Raw genomic sequence first — 21,224 nt, 5'->3', positions numbered from 1 at the left:
TAATAATAAAATTGAGTAGCAGAGAAACAACGAAACTCAGATTGTTTACATTGCGGCTTTAAAAGAGCATATTTGTTTAGAGAAAACGATCCTCGGGCAAAAGACCAAGGAAGAAAGATTTCAGGGAAATAAATACCTGAAAAAATCCGAATCTAAAGGTGGCTCTAGTTTTTTGTGCGAATTTCACCAGACGAAAGTGCATCTTCAAAAAAAATTACAAAGTGAACAGGGCCGTTGCCGGGGGGGGGGGGGAGTGCTACGAGTACTACAACCCCCAGTTTTTCAGAAATGCGGCCGCAATTTCATTTTAGTGGTGCAACTAATGAAGAAAAAGGAAACTCTTCGTTGTTATAAAAAAAAAAAAAATAGTAATTATATAAACGAACAATTGAAATAATAGTGACAAAAAGTATTTTTTCTGTAAAATTTCAATGGAAAATGTAATCTTAAAATACAATCTAGGAGCATCCATGATTCTCTTTTATTAAGATTATCTAAAAAAGGGCCGCGGAAAAGAACGCTTCAAAAAATTTTTGACGCCAAAAAAAAAAAAAAAAAAAATCGTATTCAGTACACTCTTTATTAGGCCGCAGAGTGGGTATGTGATTCTTCATGGTTCTTCAGTTAAATATATATATATATATATATATATATATATATATATATATATATATATATATATATATATATATATATATATATATAAATAGGATTATTTCATATTGTCCTGAAAACCATTGCTATGTGGAGAAAAAGGCATGGGTCACCGAAATATATTTGAAATAGAGAAAAAAAAAAACCCAGTTAAATGCAAAGAGAGATTCAAAGCATTGCAATGAATACTTACACCAGAAGTGCAAATTGTTTGAACGTAAAAATCGTAAGTAAATCAAAGTTTGATCAAGAGGTGCAGGATTTAAAATAAACTGAAGAGAAATGAATACCTAAGGAATGCAGAAAATTACCACATCCCTTCAAAATGTTAAAAGTTCTTTTTTAGGGGCCGCAGACGCTTGTATTTCAAGAAAACAAAAATATTAGGCTGGAAATTGAAAATTTTACTGTGAAAAATCCAAGCAAATAAGTGTGTGTGGCGAAGGAAAATTGGAAGAAAAGTATTGCTACAATATGTTTATCACTAATTAAAATTTAAAATGAAGATAGGGACAAAGCCAAACTGAGTGAAGTGTGGGGAACTCCAAACCTTTCTTTCATGAAACTTTCTCAAACCTCATCTCTTGTCCTAACGTCATTAAAGATGGCATACACATGAGTTTAAAGGACTGTTTTTTTGAAAAACCATGAGTGCTCTCAACTCAACCCCTGATAAATGCCCTCTCAATTAATCATTAATCATCATTCAAGGTCAAATAAATTTCGTCTTTTGGACTTGAATTTAAACGAGCTAATGTGTGCATCACATGACTTCCTTTTACTCCAATTTAAATGTCATTTTCTCATTATTGGCAGTTTTAATGTGATTCAATTGTTTACTCTCTAAATATCACCAACATTGGCCAAATTGAAACCAGATAAAAAAAAATTTGCCAAATTTATCGCCAATTTGGCGACCAAAAAAACTGGCGATATATCGCCAAATGTCCGCCAAATTATAACACCACTTGAGTTTACATAGAAATTAACAATGATTTCCCTCCAAAAAGGGGCAAAAGACCCCCCTTTGGAGCATCCGAATGCAACCAAAAAGGAAGGTGCACAACTAGACCCCACTAGGAGTCTAAGTACCAAATTTCAACTTTCTAGGACATTCCGTTCTTGAGTTATGCAGCATACATACAGACGTCACGAGAAAAATTGTTGTAATTAACTCGGGGATCGTCAAAATGGATATTTCGGGTGTCTGTACGTTCCTGGGCATATATCCATGTGTGGTCGGGTTGAAAAATAAACTCAACATTCATTCGGGGGTGAGCAAAATGGAAATTAAGGCCGATTTTTGAGTGAAAATTTTTCGCGAATGCAATACTTCCTTTTTTGTAAAAGGAAGTAAAAAACTCCCTGAGGTTTCCCGAACCTGTCTTACTCTTAATATTGTGGAAGATCCTCAAAAATTTCATTGTTAAGGCTTCAATTCAGAGAATGTTTCATTGGAGATCTCTCAAACTGCAAACCCCTCTAACAAGATTGAAAATTGCCTACGATTGTGTTAATTGAATTTCAATTTTGAAAATTTGCCAGGGGAGGACTCTGAATCTCCCCAACCATTAACATTACCAAAAATCTTCTAAAACTGCGTTTTCAACAGATTGAAATTTTTCGAGAGAATGCCCCTCTCTCTCGCTCGCCAACATCATTGAAAAAGTCTTAAATCTTGCTCTTAGTGCTTCAATTATGAAACATCTCTGTGCGCGAGCCCCCCTTTTTGTTGAAGGTTAGCTTATATTACATTTTCCGATCTTTAATTTTAAGAAACTGGCGGTGCACTAAATTTTAACAAAAAAGCCTACAACCACGTTTTTAAGGCTTCAATTTCAGAAAATTTCGGGGGGATGGCCCAGCATCTCTCTTTTCCTTAATACCACCATAGATCGTGTAAAACTGCCTTTTTCAAACTACAATTTTCAAAAACCCTCAACCCCCCTTTACCTGTCCCAATTGCATGCTTGGAATTTGAAATTTTATAAATTATTGAGGGATGACCCTTAGGGTGGAGCTTATTTTTCAACTATGAAAATATTAACCTCTTACCCTCTCATTTTGTTCCTTTGTATGAAAAAAAAATTCAAGACAAATATTAGCACATTTAAAGATTATTTAGAGGTAGCTCAACAACTGTAAAAATTTTAACATTGCGGGATCTTTTTTTTTTTTTTCGAAAAGCAAAGATTGCTTACTTTTCCATTATTTTATAAATATACCTTGGACTTATTTTAACTTCACATATAACTTACTAGATAGCACCACTAGGCAGACCACAAATACTTAAAAGCCATGCTAGCTCTGATTTAGCCATTTTGTTTTAGGATGTGACATGTTTAGCTGCACAAAACACATTTGGTTATTTTAGCACTTAGTTTATTTTCAGTATTTTATTTTTTGCTTCAGTTTTGAAAGCAAAATGACTGCAAAAGCCACGAGATCTCAAAGTGACTTGTATCTTCTTGGTGGGTCTGTTCCAGAATTAAAAGGTGGAAAACTGCCATCCTTGCGTATGGCTCTGGGACATTTTTTGCATCATCATCTTGAATTGAAGAAAACCGTAAGACAAGCTTCAACTCTGACCATCACAGAAATTGCCAAGTTTTGGCAAAAAGCTAGAATTCCTATGCAAGACAACCAAAATTGTCAAATGAAGCTTGAAAAGTTGCATAAAGAGTGGCAGCTTTTGAAGAAAAATAAAGCTCGATGTTCATCAACACAGCAAGCTAAGGAATCAACTTTTCTCTCTAAACTAGAAGATCTTTTTGATGTTGCTCATGCTGATGTTTTAACCGGTAAAGCAGTCTTACAAGAAGACAAGGACTTTTTAATAGCACAAAGGAAGAAAGGTAGTTGTGGATCAATGTTAGGAGTTGATAAAAAACTTGATATAAGAGTGAAAAAAGCTCTTGAACGAGAAACAAAAGCAAATGCCCGAATACGGCAACAGAAAATTAAAGAATAAAAAATTCTATGGTGGAACTTGAATCATTTACTGATACTGAAACTGATAGCAACTTAAGCTCAACGGAAGAAGGTAAGAAAATGGATATCACAGAACAAGCATCAAAAAGACAGAAAAGGAAGGAAGGGAGGGAGAAAAACTATAGTTACTCCCCAAATTGCTGCAGCTTTGGACAGAACAAAAGTGTCAGACCGAAAGGCTTTCTATGTCATAGCAGAAACTGCAAAAGGCTTAAGATTCAATATCGATGAATTTTCTTTAAATAAGGACTCAATTCGCCGTCAAAGAAGGAAGGAAAGAGCTCAAAAATATGCAGACATAAAGGCTAAGTTTCAACCTAACGTCCCTCTGGTTATCCATTGGGACAGCAAATTAATTCCTGATTTAGTTGCAAAAGATAAAGTGGATCGCCTGCCTGTACTAGTAACTGGGAAAGGAATTCACCCCAAGCTTCCATCTGGGACAGGTGAGGCACAAGCTACAGCAGTATTTAAAGCTATTGAAAGCTGGGGAATATCAAACAATATACGTGCTATGTGTTTTGACACAACCAGTTCAAACACTGGCAGTAACTCGGGTGCATGTGTCTCAGATGCAAGTCATCGAGGAACACCACAGAATATACCCTGACAGCAGGAAAAAGACTTTATCTGGGACTGTTTCAAAACAATAACTTGTTTCCAGAACAATGCCAGGTGCATTTTATAACCCAGAAACCACCTTCTTTCATGTCTCAATTGATTTACAAGTGCAATATAAATAAATGGTAACTATCACTTTTTGTCGAAATTTTCTCTGTGTAACAAACTTCAAGTTCATTGAGCTACCTCTAAATATCAAAATTTTTCATTCAAACTTCATATTTAGTGGTTTTTCATCAAAAGGAAAAAATTAAGAGGGTAAGACCTACAAAAATTAAAACTTTATTTTTTCAGTGCAAATAAGCTCCACCCTAATGACCCTGAGTCTCTTCCTCCCCTAACGTCACCATAGATCATCTGAACTTGTTTTTCAAAAAGCATTCTTGAAAAATTCCCGGAGGAGAGCCACCGATCCCCCTATCATGAACATAATCAAATATAACTTACAATTGTGTTTTGGGAACTTAAATTTGGAAAAATTATTGGGAGAAGCTATCCTGGACCTCCTCTCCCCTTTCTCCTTAACTTAAAATTTAGTCTAAAACTACGTTTTTATATCTTCAATTTCGGAAAAATGTCAGGAGGTAGCCCTCCGACAGCCCCTATTTCTGACTGAATATTATCCTCACAATCAAAGTTATATTGCTAGTACTAAAGTGAAGGTCTAATAATATGACTATCTCTGTTAAACCTGAAGCTAAATCTTTTCCCTTTCTCTCTGCATATTGGAACATGCGTTTGAAACATTTCAGGGGCCGCCAAATACGTACCCCCCTCCAGTTTTTTCACTTAGTGATGGCCCTGCGAGTACAGATGACGTTTGATTTTCAAACTTGTTGGAAAATGTGTTTTGTCCTTTCCATGTCTACATATTACTTGATGTGCCTTTGTCATAACTTTTTAGGCAAATAGAAAAATGTATTTGTTTCTCTGAAATGCTATATCACAATTAGTGAAAAATAAACAATAGGATTGTCATCAACATTCCTCCTTGTATGTACAAAATGTAAAGTACAGAAAAAGCTGAATTCCTGTAAAAATGATAGGAGAAAAGAAAAGCATTCCAGAAGTCATTAGAATCTTCGTTGGCCATGCAATATGTAGGCCAAAGTTTATTTTGCTCGAGACATTTTGTTCAATGTTGTTTGTCCCAGCCAGGGTCTCAAAAGGCTTTCAACAAAATAAATGTAGAGATTGTAGATGCGAGTGAGATGCTCACAAATTCCTCTATGAGAAAAGCCACGGCTTGTGAGACGATCATTGATGGCACTGCAAATTTTATTGCAGTTAGTAGGGACAGAAACTGGTAAGCCTGCGGCGATACGTCCCTTATTGGTGTGTGGACCTTAATTGGAGTTGATTGCAAGAAAGTGCTTGACTTCAAAGTAATGTATTCTCATTACAAAGGCAGTACTCTTGCTTCTGAAGTTAAAATGTGTGTGCATGCAGTTTGGAGAAAGGAAGCCGCAGAATTCTTTTCATTAATTGAAGGTATTGCTTTTGAATTCTTAGAACAGGTATCATTGTGTGTGTGCAGCTAGTTACTGATAAAAGAAATTATTTGATTTTTCTGATATGATTAAATATGGAATAACTAGTAATATGTACTGGTAAGATTATGTGCTATTTCTTTTGATCTAAACATGCATAGTTTTATTTCTCTTCCTAAACGTTTTTGAAACTAGATATGCTTTACTTGTAACCTAAACTGAATTATATTCTTTAATTCATATGCATTTCTCACTTAGCAACCAATCACTTTGAATTTTTGTATTTATTTTCAGTAACTCCTTATTGAATGCTATAATTTTGTTTTATATATTTAGTTTACTTTCCCCAAACAGGTGGAATTTAATAAAAATATGCATAGTTAAAAAATTAATAGTTTTAATATATTATTGTGTTCTTTTCCTAGATGATTTTGTTTTACAAGAAATTTAGTTTTTTCTATGGTTTGAGACCTTTACTGTTTGTGGAATTGAATTACACGCATAGTAATTTAACTGAAATGGAACCGATAATAACAAAATAATTTCCTCAATGACTGTACATTTTCTATACATGAGTTGCCACGCCATAGGGAAACCTGAAGAAACAGGAAAAATGCAAGGATTTCAAGAATTTAAATTAAAAAAAATCAGAAAATCCAGAGAATTTTGAAAATTTCTTTAAAAACTGAGAAAGTGCCCGGAATTTATTTATTTATATTATTTTTCAAAATTTAAGTTGCACAAATCAATGCCCAAACATACACTGGCCTCAAAAAGTTAAGGTACAACATGTTTTTCGAACCTTCTGTGCTGTTCACAGAAGAGTTCAAATTTATATTGCAGTCTGATTCAGGGCTTCTACTGATCTGGAGGGATCAGCACACTAAGTATCATCAATCCAACACTGTTGAAAGACACAGTTATAGGGGTGGTGAAATCACACACACACATGGTTTGGGCAGGGATCTCGCTCGGTGGTCACACTGACCTATGTGTGTTCCATGGAGGAACTCTGACTGGTCTTGAGATATCGGGATGAGATCCTTGATCCATATGTCGGCCTATATGCTGGTGCTATTGGTAATGAATTTCATTTTAATGGATTATAATGCACGACCTCACCGAGCTCAGATTGTTGAGTATCTTGAGGATCACGGTTTGGAAAGAATGCAATGGCCAGCTCTTTCTCCAGACCTGAATCCGATAGAACATCTTTGAAACTATCTTGGCAGACAGGTTACTGCTTTAAATCCTCTTCCAAGGTCGTTGCATAGGCTGGAACAAGGCTTACTCTGTGTCTGAACTTTACTTCTTATTCCGGTTTCCAACAACTTAATGAACAGCATGGAAAATCGTTGCCACCAATACATTCAAGTTATGGGGGGACACATTCCTTATTAGAACCCCTTTTGTATTGTTTCTATGACATTTTACTACATAATTGTGATGTGCTGTTTTCTCCAAAAATGGACTTTTCGGCAAAGGTCGCTGATTTAGTTATAAATTGTTTTTGCAATACACTTACACAAATTTCTATGACACATTCAATAAAAAACTATTTAATGCATATATCCTCCAAATTTTTTGTTTCTACATTCATTCATTTGCAAATTAGACGCAAAATACCGATTGTATCTTTAACATTTTGAGACCAGTGTACTTTAAAAATAAGTAATTTAAAAAAAATCTTAAATGAAATAAAATAAAAAATGATAATTTTACCTTTATGACTTTTTCTTCTTTGTTTAAGTAAATATTATAATCATAAAAGCAAAGATTATTTACTGTTTTATTGTACATGTTTCTTGAATTTTATGCTAATTTAATTTGGGGAGCATGATATTAATGATCAGTATTTATTGTTCTGCTTTGCATTTTCTATCTTTTTAGGTTTAAGTAATAAATGGTAAAGATAATTTTTAAAAAAAATAAAACGTTAAATAAATCCAGTCACCATGCTATTTCAATTATAATCAATTCTTTACTTTCCAATATTTTTTTTTATTTTTTCCCCTGCGAGGAAACTATCAAGATACTCATGTTCTGCTCTTGTAATGCTGCATATTCATGCAGGTGAAACAGGGAATTTATTCCCTGGAATTGAGTGGCGACCCTGCTATAGGGTTCAGATCCAATTTCATATTAATATGATTGGTAGATGAAACTTGAAAGGGGGAAAAAATAGCATATTTAATTTTATTAATTATTCTGGTACATGCTATCTTAGATTAACTTATGTTCTGCTTTATTTTAATGGTTGATAAATTAATTTTTATTTTTGTAGACATTCCATTGTTGAGCATAATGAGGGGGGGGGGGGGATATTGATGTCCATTGGTTTTTATCCAGCCTTACTTGAATTATGTTCATTTAATTGTATATTTTTATTAATAGCTATGAATGACACTTTAGTACAAAGAGTTCTACTAAATAACTTATCTGTTTGAATTTATAAATTTATATTACATTTATTGCAATTTAATTGCATTTTGTAATTATATTTATTCTCTTTGCAGGATATAATCAAGACATTGAGGTTTTTATTGTTCGAACTCATGGGAGCATCACGTTTCAGATTGATTGTGATATTTCTTTTGAAGTAATCTTTTAATTGCATTGACGAGAGACCAGCATCATCAAGAATGCCCAAACAGTTATGTTGATCATGATTTGGAAAAGTCGATATTATCACTGTGTAAAACCATCGCAAAACACTAAAGGTAATAAGGTCATTACAGTTTTGAAATGATGAGTATTTTCTGTCCCAACAGCTTAATTTTTAAATGCTAACTATCTTTTTAGTTTTGAGCTATGAAGATTGCTTACTGATTTTACTTTACGTTTTACTTGGTGTTATTGTGTTTGCTTTATCATTAGAAAATAGTGACTCACGTAATCCATTTTGTTTTATGTGGTCAGTGGACCTCACTCGGGCAAGGCAATGTCTTTTTCACGGCAGTGGTATTTGATCCTTTTTAGTATCCTTTGAAAGGATGCCTCCACAAATTAACTATACAATATTTATTATGAGTGATTCGTGTTTAACTTATACCAAATTTTTATACCATAGCTCAGTGGTTGGAAGTAGCACGCTACAAGTTGCGACGCTACTGTAGTAGCTACATTTTTGAGTAGTTTGTAGTGTAGCACACTACTTTTTTTAAAAAAGTGGAGTAGTGAGTAGTTTGCTACAAAAAAAAGTAGTTCGTAGCGATTTCTAAAAACTACTTTTAAATAAAGTTTCAAAAAAAAAAAAAAAAACGAGGTTTCAAACAATCTGACTGGTGCAAATCTTACTCGAGTAAAACTTACATCAGTCAAATTCGTAAGACTGAAAAATTCGAACTGACATCAGACATATTTTGACGCCATACATTCGGTTTGATGCCATTAGTTTGTTTGGCATCAAAGCTTTCACATTTCCCCAATATTCGTCTTGAATAGAGCACGGCTTAGAAAGAAAAGAATAAGCGATAACTGCCAACTGGTACCACGTTTGTGTTTTCTCGCAGTAGAGAATGTCACACAGGTAAACACTTTAGGTGTCAATGAGATTATTTTGCCAATATCTTCCTAATATGGAAGCTACTGTAAATGTTATAGAAGAGGATGATATTGAACTGCCTATATATATATAGGCCGACTAACTACAAATATTACATTGTTATAGAAATGTATGATAACGGAATTTTTTCCCTTTCATGCAAACTTTGCCAGCTGAGCAAAAAGCTTTCGATATCAATGTCGTCATTAGCATATGCATTCAAATCTCAACTTATGCAAGGGACGTGTTCCGAGACCTCTCACATAGGTTGAAATTTTGTGTTGTGGAAAAGGGTATCTATATGATTTTTGATGAACATATTAATTATTTTAGACATTTGAAACCACCTTGAGCATGTTTTGTTGTGAACATTTTTTTATCTTCCTATTACCAAATTTAAACATAGAGAACTGATATTTACTGTATTTTTAAAAAGCTGTGTTTTTGAATAAAAATTCGGTTAGGATGTACAAAATCAATGAGGGAGAATGGTATAAAATGAAACAGTAATGGTACATATGGTATGTAGCAATTATAAAATGCAGCACTACAATAGTACATTAGATACATTAATTATATTTGACACACTTTTTAGTTGTTCAAGCATATCGAAAATCTTTCTTTAGTGGTCAGAAACTATTTATTTTTCGTACCATTTTAAAACTCGGTCTAGGTTAGCTCTAAAATTCGTTACTCGATAAAAACTTGCTATTTAGCGAATCACGTTGTAGCGTGAGTCCACTGTAGTTTAAAATTTTTTTAGAATTCATGTGGTAAAATTGAAAAATGCTTTTATTTCATTTTATCAGTAGCGTAAGAAAGAAGATGGTGTTCAGTTCCGGACCCCTAGCTTGTTGCTCAAAGTCGATCAACTAGTTCCTACAAAACATAAATTCCTATAAAATTAACTCCTATCCTGAAACAGTGTGCAAGCAATGGTGCCTCTATTGTTCCTGTATGATCCATAGTTTACGAGAAAAATACGAAAAACAAAGTATGATGTCACTGCCGGTGCAAGAAAAACACTTTATGAACATAATAATTGAGTCATTCCATGTCAAGTGACCTAGGGGTCTCCACTCGACCATCTCTGATTTGGATGAAACTTTATAGAGGCGTAGAGATGCCTTTGAAACTAATCTATGCAAATTTTCAGCCTCCTGGATCCAAATCCTGATAATCTAGGATCTCTGAAAAATGTGATCCAAGATGGCAGATTAACTTTTTGTGCCAAATTGCCAAGTTTACACCAAGTTTACAGGAAATTGTATTACACTGGAAGCCTGAAATTTAAGGCGCTTAAAGTATGTTTGACCGGAAGTATATTCAAGTATTTTTGTGAATTTGAACTCGTTAGATTTTGTGACGCATGCGCGTGAACTTGTGAAAAAGCGCGATGGGAATTTTTTTTCCTGGATTTTAGGTTGTCATAAAATCTGAACAAAAATAATTCAAAAGCTTGTACTGCGTGATTCCATTTTAAAAATGCTTGTTTTTAACAGATTACAGTTACAGAGCTTAAATACCCATTTTCAAAAAGATATTGTGATTCAAAGTGGCTATCAAAACTGTTCAAGTGAAAAATAGCCTATTTTCAAAGTGCTATAGCTCAAGTTTGTCACCTTGCATATTCTTTTCGTTTATACCATTAGAAAGAACACATTTTTTCCTTTCATAAGTTTTTTCTTCGATGGTGTTCTTTCGAATAAGGATAAAAAAACGAGCTTGAAATAATGTCTGTCATAACGAATTGCCATGTTCAATCTCAGATTACGGGACATTTAATAACACTGGAAGCCCGAAATTTTATGAGCTTAAAGTACTTTTGGTTGTCAATACGTTCTAGTATTTTTGTGAATTTGAGTTTATTAACTTTTATGTAGCAAGTTTACAAAGTCTTGACAAAACGCAGCAGAGAAACTTTTTTTCTGGATTTTAGAATGTCATAAATTCTGAACAAAAATTATTCAAGTGCTCAAACTTCGTAATTCTATTGTCGATATGCATGTTTTTAATGGGTTATATTGCAGAGCGTAAATATTGATTTTCTAAAAGATATTGGCATTCAAAGTGGCTATCAAAATAGTTCACATGAAGAATAGCCTGTTTTTAATGCCCTGTAGCTCAAGTTTGTCACCTTGCATCTTCTTTTCGTTGGTACTATGAGAAAGAACATATTTTTTCCTATAAAAATAAATTTTCTTTCCAATGGTGTTCTTTCAGACAAGCGGGGAAAAAATGAGCTTGAAATACTATTTGTCGTTAGCGAGAAAATCTCGTTCTGCAATAAATAAAGAATGGTGAATGCCATGACAACCGGCTTATAGGGATTATGCAACTGTTATAAGTCGGAAATAGTTTTTTGTTAATCATTTAAAAAGATACGTTGCAAATAAAATATGATAAAACAAGAAAATTATCTTGTTTCGTCTAATGTATGAGTCTGCTTCCTGAACAAAATATTTTTCTGATTCTAACATCTTTAATCTGCAAAAGAACTTTTTTAAAAGTTTAATTAAAAAAAAAACTATTTCTGACTAATAATAGTTGCAAAATCCCTATAAGTCGGTTATCATGTCATTCCCCATTCTTTATTTATTGTAGAACGAGATTTTCTCGCTAATGACAAATAGTATTTCAGGCTCATTTTTCCCGCTTGTCTGAAAGAATGCCATCAAAAAGAAAATTTATTTTCTTATGAAAAAATATGTTCTTTCTCATGGTGCCAATGAAAAGAAGATGATCTAGAAGGCATTAAAAACAGGCAATTCTTCATGTGAACTATTTGATATCCACTTAGGATGCCAATATCTTTTAGAAAATCAATATTTACACTCTGCAACTATAACCCATTAAAAAGAAGCATATCGACAATAGAATTACAAAGTTCGAGCATTTGAATAATTTTTGTTCAGAATTTATGACATTCTAAAATCCAGAAAAAAGTTTCTGCTGCGTTTTGTCTAGCGTTGCGTCTTTTTGTGTTAAAAATTTCAGGCTTCCAGCGTTATAAAATGTCCCGTAATCTGAGATTGAACATGGCAATTCGTTACGACAGATATAATTTCAAGCTCGTTTTTTTATCCTTATTCGAAAGAACACCATCGAAGAAAAAACTTATTTTGAAAGGAAAAAATGTGTTCTTTCTAATGGTATAAACGAAAAGAAGATGGGAGGTGACAATCTTGAACTATAGCGCTTTGAAAATAGGCTATTTTTCACTTGAAGGGTTTTGATAGCCACTTTGAATCACAATAAATATTAGACTAGAGCATTAATGTATTCATACAATTGCAGTATTCATACAATTCATAATGCGTATGTCAAAGCATTGCAGTATTTAGGTGAAGAAGCATCTGAACTTCTTCTTGGTACTTATATCTATTTTGATGGTTGGCTTTCCCGTTATGAGGACTTCGAAGAAGTGCAAGCTCAACTAAATACACCTCATCACAAGTTCCTGAAACATACAACTACCCATTGGCTTACCCTTGGACCTGCAGCAAAGAGACTACTGGAACAGTGGGATGCTCTGCAGTATTATTTTTTTAAACATGTGCCTTTAAAAAAGAATTCAGCTATGCAATGCAGGTCATATAAAGCTGTTGCAAATGTTTTAAAAAGACCTTCTATAAAAGCTGAGCTGCATTTTATCTTTTCCTCTGCTGATTTGTTTATGCAGTTCACGAAACGCTTTCAATGCCAAACGCCTATGATACATAAATTGTACCAAGAAATAGAGACCATTGTTCAGACTTTTATGGTTCGGGTTATAAAAGCCTCTGTCATAAAGAAAGTTGATTTTTCAAACGTAGACCGGATGAAGTGTTTGCAGTTGGTAACAGATTACATCTTGAAGATCTCGTTGTTAGTGAAGAGGTGACAGATGAACTGTCAAAACTGAAAGAAAATGAAAAGGTTACGTTTTTAAGAGCTGTTAAAAAGCATTGTGTGACTGCATGCAAGTATGTAATAGAAACAAAGTTGTATCTCAAACGGGTTACTGAAATGTTTTAAATTTTTGAATTCGAAAGAGAGAAGTTAATCTAGAAGCTGTAAGGATTTGATAAAGGTTGCCAAAATCATGCCTTTTAATGTTCCACTCGATAGGTTGCAAGATGAATGAAAACTTTTGCAGCTGGAAAAAGATGATGAAGCATCCAAAAACAAAACCATTGATATCTACTGGCAGCAGCACATTTCAAAAAAGGACTCAACTTCCAATGATCTAAAGTTTCCTAATGTTTCTAAGGTGATAAAAGCTTCACTTGCATTATCACATGGTAATGCTGACATTAAAAGACTATTTTCCTTTTCAAAGCACCTTTTTTGTGAAAATAAGACAGCAAGGACTGAAAGATTTTTAAACAGCATACTTATAATTAAAGACGCTGTAAAAGAATATCCTCATTTGCTTTCTTTACCAATTGGTCCAGAAATGATTAAATGTGCACAACAAGCACACACAAATTACACAACATACATGGAGGAATGTAAAAGGAAAAAGGATTTGGAATTGAAACAGAAGCAAAAAGAAGAACAAAAAAGAAAGGATTGTGAAGAAGAAACTAAGAAAATGGAAAAAATTAAAACATCTATTGAAAGTGAAACTGTAGAAATCTTTACAAAAAGCATATAGGCTAATTTGGTAAAAGTCAGTAAAAAGGGATAATCCTTTTCTGTTTTTTGAGTTCTTAACGAATTGCTTTTGGTCACCTTTTAGTTACTTTTTTATCACCTTTTAGTCACCTTTATTTTCAAATTTGTCACCTTTCTCACTTTTTTCAATGCCCATCAGCAGTCCTCGGCCTGTATTATCAATCTTGAGTTGTCGACTAGGGTTAGTAACAGAGCGTACACTTTTTTTACTTCCCTGATATGCACATTTTAGTCAAATCGCCTTCACTACTTAAGTATTTTTCAAAGTTTTTCTCTGAAAGAGCTTCTACCAGTTGTTAAAATGAAACAAAGCTTTTTTCATTGAATGCAACAACATACTTAGTACTTTCACACCTTCTGTTATGGAAAGCTTCTTCATGCATTAAAATGTTGTTGCCTGAAATTTCATTTACAGTTGCATCTCAATTACTCGAAGTTTATAACTCGACTATTCCTTTATCTCGAAGCTTTCATCGGATCCCAAGCTCTTGAGACTGTTGTGGAAACATCCCATAACTCCAACTACTAATAACTCTTAACGTTTTAGCCGGTCCCTTGGGAATTCAGGTTATCGAGAGTTGACGACTGGATATTTAAATTTTTGTTTCAACTATGGGGCTGCTTTTTATTATGCAAAAGCATTTTTAAAATTTCATTTAGTCCGTATTTATGTTAAGTTTATGTTCCGCAATAAAAATTGTAAGATACTTTTTTGAAATTATTTTATTGATTGTGGTGTCTATAGTATTCATTCATGCTTATTTATGGTGTTGCCACATTCAATTTATTTTGTACTCTTAAATTCAGAGTAATGTTATGGCGTCTCAAGATATGACCCTTTCACCTTGTGAAGAAGAGGAAGTGAATAGCTGTCATCTCTGCCGGTCAAAACTAGATCAACCTCGTGTTTTATCGTGCCTGCACGTCTTTTGTGAAGAGTGTCTAAAAAAGAGACTTTCAAAAAATGGCTTTGTGCAAAACTCTCTGGAATGTCCCGACTGTGGACAGGAAACCAAAGTAAGATTTCTTCCATGTGTCTTTTTCCTCCTTCTTCATTTTTCATTTGTTTATTACATTAAGAGGCATGTTTAAGTTAGTTATCGTAGTTATCGGAATTCCTGAATAGTGATGAATTTTTGTGAAAAAGTAATTTAAAATTAATGTATGACTAATTTTACTGACATTTAATTAAAATGTATGGTTGAAAGGAAAAGTAAAGCCACTCAAATAACCTATCTTTTCCAGTCCAACATTAACAGTTATAGTTTTTGTTCCTGTCAAGTGTTTTCCAAATACTTGCCTGGTTTTAGTTCTGCAAATTGAGGTGTGAGTCTTCCGTAATATTTTGAGTCATAATGTACAAAGTTTCTAGTTAAAAAAGAATTCTGAACCCTCTTGATCTGATATTTCTATGAAGCAAAATTTAGATTAACGACCAAGGAACCATACTTGAGATTCAGTCAAACTAAAGAATTAAATAAGAAGGTAAAAATTTAAATATTAGTAAAATCAGAAGAATTTTGCCTATTAAAAGCTGAGACAGAATTATATGTTTCGCATACATTGGTATGTGTAAAATTAAAATAAATAAATATATTGGTAAATATGATCTAAAATATCTTTGTTTCCCTGTTAAAATAAAAGTACAAGGAGTAAAAAAATATTTTTTCACAATCCATACTGGTTCTTATTCATCTTTTTTCTAATACATTCTGCTAAACAGGCCAAAAAAGAAATGCTCTGTTAGAACACCTATAGCTTAAAAGGTTTTGACATTTGTCTGTTCTCGATGTTACATTAGTCATCTTGATCTCCCTTTATCTCAAAAACAACTGCAAGAATAATAATAAAAAATATTTTTTTTTCTACAAATTTACATATTTTTAGGAAAGCATTTCTGGAAAACTTTGCTGCAATAAAAACTTTATTATCTTTGCAGTAATCCACTACTTTTGATCAAAAAATAAATATGTAATAAAATAAAACAAAAAAAAAATCATTATAAAATAAAAAAATTCCAAATAGTTATATATATTGTTTTAATCTGTGTAAGAAAGAAAAAAACTTATGGTTAAAATTTTTGAGGTACATCTTGGCTTTTAGGTGAAAAGAAAGAAAAAGAAATCGATAAAATACAACTTTAGTATAGAGAATCGAAGCACGCACACAAAATCAGTGTAGTAGAAGCTTATTACTGACGAATTTCAGCAGCTAAAGATCTACCATATACTTCATTTTTCAAATTTCAAAAATATAAACTCTCTGTCTGTTGCCACTTACAGTAATTGATTTCTAGCTGTCGCCATCTATAATACGGTAATGTGATAGAGCATAAAAAAAGTGTTTAAATCAATGATACCACTCTTAATTGGTGAAAATGTTAACTATAAGAACATTTTCTGCTCACACTGAGATGAATAGCTTTAAATTTGGTTGTGGAATCTTGGTACGGTTGCATGGTCAAAAAGGGAATGAGACACATTAAAATTGGAAAATAGCGGAAGTGAATTTAAAGAAAATCTTCCAGGTCTCAAATTAAAATAAAGAAAATTGTTTAACACAAAACTCGGGACAAAAATATTTTTTTATGCTGAAAGAATTTTGTATTGCAAGATTTGTGTCAAATTGCTCGTTATGCTATCTGATCAACTGTTTCCTGTTGAACATTTTTGCGAAAATCTGTACTTTTAGGATGTTTTTAAACAAAGTCAAATTTTGAGAAATCATAAAGACTAAATAAAAAAGGAAATCAAGTAAAGGAATTAATTTGAAAAAATAAAGAGCTGAGATAAATTTAGAACCTTAAATCTTTTAAAGTGGGATCAAAGCCTTCAGTTTATAATCAGTGGCTTTATTCCAATCAATACTATCCATGCCCAATGCAGCATTCGAATTCAAGTCCATGGCAGAAACCTGATTTTCTGTTGCCACTAGGCAATATTCATTTTATCTAGAAAAAAGAGAATTAGTGTAGAAAAGTTGTTATATAGCTGGGGAGTTAAATGACAAAAATCAAGGGAGAACTGCAAATTGTGATAAGAAGATGACCCTTGGGTAGGAATGTTGTTTATGACTATTAAATGAAATTAACCCTTCAAGCGGCCGTGACGTAAAATTCCTTCACCCAGCGATGTATCGAAGAGCGGCCGTGTCGAAAAATTTCGCCATGAATATTCTTCCATAGAATTTTACGCTGCAGCCGTTCTCGAAGCAGAATATTCAAGGCCAAATTTTTCGACACGGCCGCTCTTCAATACATTGCTGGGTGAAGGAATTTTACGTCACGGCCGCTTGAAGGGTTAAGACACAGAGGCACCTTCAAAAATCCAACTTAATCCAAGATGGCGGCATTTTTCAAAATGGCTACCCGTATTAGCGTTCTTAAAAAATGTCATACAAAAGAGGTTTTTATGTCGATTTACAGGTTTTCAGGTCAAGGGTTTTGTTTTTTGTCTTGAAAAAAGAGTCAAAGCCAATATGAGACCAAAAGCGGTGCTTATTATTTGTTCTCAGTCCGTTTTTAAACACTAAACCCCCAAAATCCAAAAAAGAAAAGAATTTGTTAAATTATTTTAATTTTTTAATCTAGCAATACAACTACATTAGTTTGTACATATACTGCCCTATGCCTTATAATTTAGGTAAAGAAAGTCCTACTCAAAATATGCAACGTAATATAAACACTACCTTAAAAAATGAAGTGTGCCCAATCTTCCAGAAGAGTTTACAGTAGTGAGACCAACGTTCCTTTCTTCAAAACAACCTGATATTGCAACTTCTTCAGATGTTACATCAAAACTTATGTTGTCAACCACTGCCATAGACAACAAGAAGAGGGAGATCACGTAGCTGAAGCACTTTGTCTCAATACTGATAACAATATTGTACTCATTTTTTATGGGCTGCCTACCATGCATCTAGTAAGACAACTCCAACTTTTCCAGTAATGGTAATTTTAATAAAGTAACAAAGTTGACTTGGCACACATTTTTGAAGATACTATCAAGACAAATGACCATTCTTTTGCAGGCACTTGTGATGCTGTAATTTACAATAGGTCAGTTCTTACTCCCATTTTAAAGCCACAAACCTCTAAAACATTTGTTGATTTCTATGAAAACATATTTAAACCTTACGTTTGTAACGATATTGAACCTTTCCAAAGCCAGAAAATTGATTTATTTGGGACAGATATGTTACACTAACAATTAAAGGTTAAGCTAGAGAGAAGAGAAAAGGCAAGAATAAGATAACAAATGCTTTCACGCGGAACTATACCTATAAATTCTCTAGGTTATTTAAGATATTAATAACAAAGAAAAGCTATTTGCACTGTTTGGTATGTGAGCTGTAAGTTCCATAACAAATATGCAGGTCCCAGGTGAAGACGTTAAAAGAAATAGGACTGAAAAAACTTCCCTCGTTGATGTTACTTGCCCTGGACAAGAGGAAGCACACTCAAAAATGATACTCCATCTTCAAGACATGATAGAAAATGGTTTCAAAAATAATGTCAGTCGCAATGTTGATACAGATGTCTTAGTTTTAGCAATAGTTTACTTTTTTCCATGTCAATAATAAGTCTGGATAAACTTTAGATTTCTTTTGGAACAGGAAAGAGCTCCAGATTCATTCCGGTTCATGCCATATATGAAGCTTTTGGAAAAGAAAAGGCTTTAGCTATACCAGGATTTCATGCCTTCACAAGTTGTGGTTGTGACAGCATTCCTAGCTTCACTGGAAAGTATAAAACATCAACTTGGAAGGCATGGATGATATTCAAAGAAGCAATAGCAGCGTTTTTATTTATTTTGCAACCTTAAATTTCTATACTGAGTGAGATTTTTGACAACTTTGAAAGGTACATAGTACTATTGTACCATTCCACTACTAATAGAGTAACTATAAATGATGCAGTGAAAGAGTTGTTTATTTCAAAAAAATCGGCCACTTGAAAATTTGCCATCCACAGAAGGTGCCTTACAACAACAAGTATTGCCTAGTGCTTTCCAGGCTGGACACATTTGGGAACTTTGAAAGTAATAAAATTGATTTAAAAAAAAGCACCAAAATGAACATTTAGCTCATTTTCAACATACGAAACAAATACTGTGAGCCGAAAAACCTATGATTCGATATAAAAATCTCTTTTTTACCGACATATATTTAAAAAAATCTAATATGGGTAGCCATTTTGAAAAACGCCGCCATCTTGGATTTAAACGTTTTTAAAAAGTGCCTGTGGGTCTTAATTTCATTGTATAGTCTTAAACAACATTCCTACCAAGTGGCATCTTCTTATAGTTTGCAGTTTTCCATTGGTTAGCTCCCCAGCTAATAGAACAAGTGATTAAACCAGAAACAGAATGAAGAAGTTTCTTTGGGACGAACTGTTTATGTTGGGAATTCAATTTTTAATTCAATCTAGTGACAATGTCATCTATTTTGCTTTACTTCCAACACATTATTTTTCTGTCTGACTTGACAAGAAAAGGTTTATGTGTCTTCCGTGAAAACTTGGTTATTATTCAAATTAGGAACTGTCTTCTTGTTTACTAATGAACCAGTGGACAAAATGTAAGTAAAACTAAGTCAAATTTACACATGTCCAGTATCGGTCCAGTTACACATACCCAGTACGGTATCTCAGCAATCAATTCATTGCTGAGATACCGTAATCAAATCATGCTTGCCAAGTTAAAAAATGTAGTTTTTCCAAAATATTTTTCAAAATATAAATTTCTCTCAGCATCTGAACTGTGAAGGTTTTGTGAAAAGCTCTGGTATACTTGAGGCTTGAAGTAAACCAACTGCATTCTCTATCAGCTATTGATAGACTGTTTTGTGTGAGTTAGGCACTTAAAAATATGTGTTGATTTTATTAAAATATTAGCTAAATGTAGAAATTATGGTATTAAGGCTTTTAAGTAATTGAGAAGTTGAAAGATAATTACTAAATAAATATTGTTAATATAGGCATACAGTCCAATATTAGTGACCCATCATCAGTAGTACTTCTTACATAAGAGCCGAAATAACTTGATTATGATCAACACCTCAAGGAAGCCTTTCAGGAGTTTACATAAAAATACCATGCTCTTCCACTTAGCATAAATTCAGGTAGTAACCTAGTAATTTGCACATTACATGGTCGGTATTTGCAAACTTACAATATTACAGTTCTTCGTATGTGTTTTTTCTATTGATAACACAACGCAACAAAAAGAACTTCTTTTCTGCATCCTGGTTTTAAAATGTCAATTCTTGCTAATTTTGGGTTAAGGAAAGCGAATATTAAATTATTCTTTTTCATTAGCGCTTGCTTTCAAGATACACAAAAGTCCATTAGAGAAAGATGCATAGCAACCATCCATTGATTTGAAGGCAAATTAAAAAAAGAAAAAGAAGTCTAGTGCAATAAATGTAATTAAATAGGTTCTGTTTCGTTAAACAATGTTTATTTTTCAGAAAGCAGTGGTTGCTTTTAAACCTATTGCTACAAACTCTTTATTATTTTTGATTGCTCCTTGTAGGCCAAAGAAGAATCATCTTTTTACAACAGCCCAGCTATATTTCATGAGCAGTAACTCGGCTCAACGACACTCATGTGCGATGCAGTGCACAGAATTCTTGGTGAAACGTTTTCCGATGCTCGCACCTCACAGTTCCACTTTTTAGGCAAAATATCGGGGAGGAAATAGAGTTTCAGAGACATATTGCATCATGGTCATGAAACTTCTGTTGGAGTTATTGGAGGAACTGTTTTTAGTTCTCTTCTTTTCATATGCTTAGAAATACTCGTAACACAGCCTTAAGAGCATCCAGTGTTTTTCTCTGCCCCTCCAAGATTTTTATCTAAACCAGTAATCCTCATACTTGTGCATATTTGAAAAGATATTAACAATTCTTTCCTTAACCTTAGCTTCATATATCTTGAGAATTCCCCCCCCCCCCCCCCAAGGTGTTAGAAAACCATCTTTGTTCATAACTTTCACAGAAGTTCTTCATCATTTTCAGCAGAATGAGCATGGGTGGAAGCAGAAAGGAATGGATTTCAGGCAGTGAGAAGCAACAGGATGTAAGGCAAAATTAAAAATTTTGAGATAACCAGTACAAATGTAGGTGGATCTTTCCTCTGTCTTGGGACCAGAGAATAGAACTAGTAGCCCTGGTAGATACTGTTATACAGCACACTTTAGAAAAACTTTCATTGAAAGTCTACCTAGGACCTTATCTTTAAATGCGTTTTACTCAAAACTTGAAAA

The 21,224-nt window shown here is 33.4% G+C and overlaps 1 protein-coding gene across 1 annotated transcript in view; it reads left to right on the top strand.

Moving 5' to 3' along the window:
• LOC129231581 (brain tumor protein-like) overlaps window positions 1–21,224 on the top strand; it is a 124,103-nt gene that overhangs the window by 57,637 nt on the left and 45,242 nt on the right. The window contains 2 exon segments of the mRNA XM_054865939.1: window positions 8,273–8,476; window positions 14,767–14,976. Of these exon segments, the coding sequence (XP_054721914.1) occupies window positions 14,776–14,976 (201 nt within the window). The 5' untranslated portion in view covers window positions 8,273–8,476; window positions 14,767–14,775.

Source organism: Uloborus diversus, chromosome 10 (assembly GCF_026930045.1).
Source record: "Uloborus diversus isolate 005 chromosome 10, Udiv.v.3.1, whole genome shotgun sequence".
Classification (NCBI taxonomy): domain Eukaryota; kingdom Metazoa; phylum Arthropoda; class Arachnida; order Araneae; family Uloboridae; genus Uloborus; species Uloborus diversus.
The sequence above is the reverse complement of the archived record's forward strand: the minus strand, read 5'-3'. Positions and strand labels throughout refer to the sequence as shown.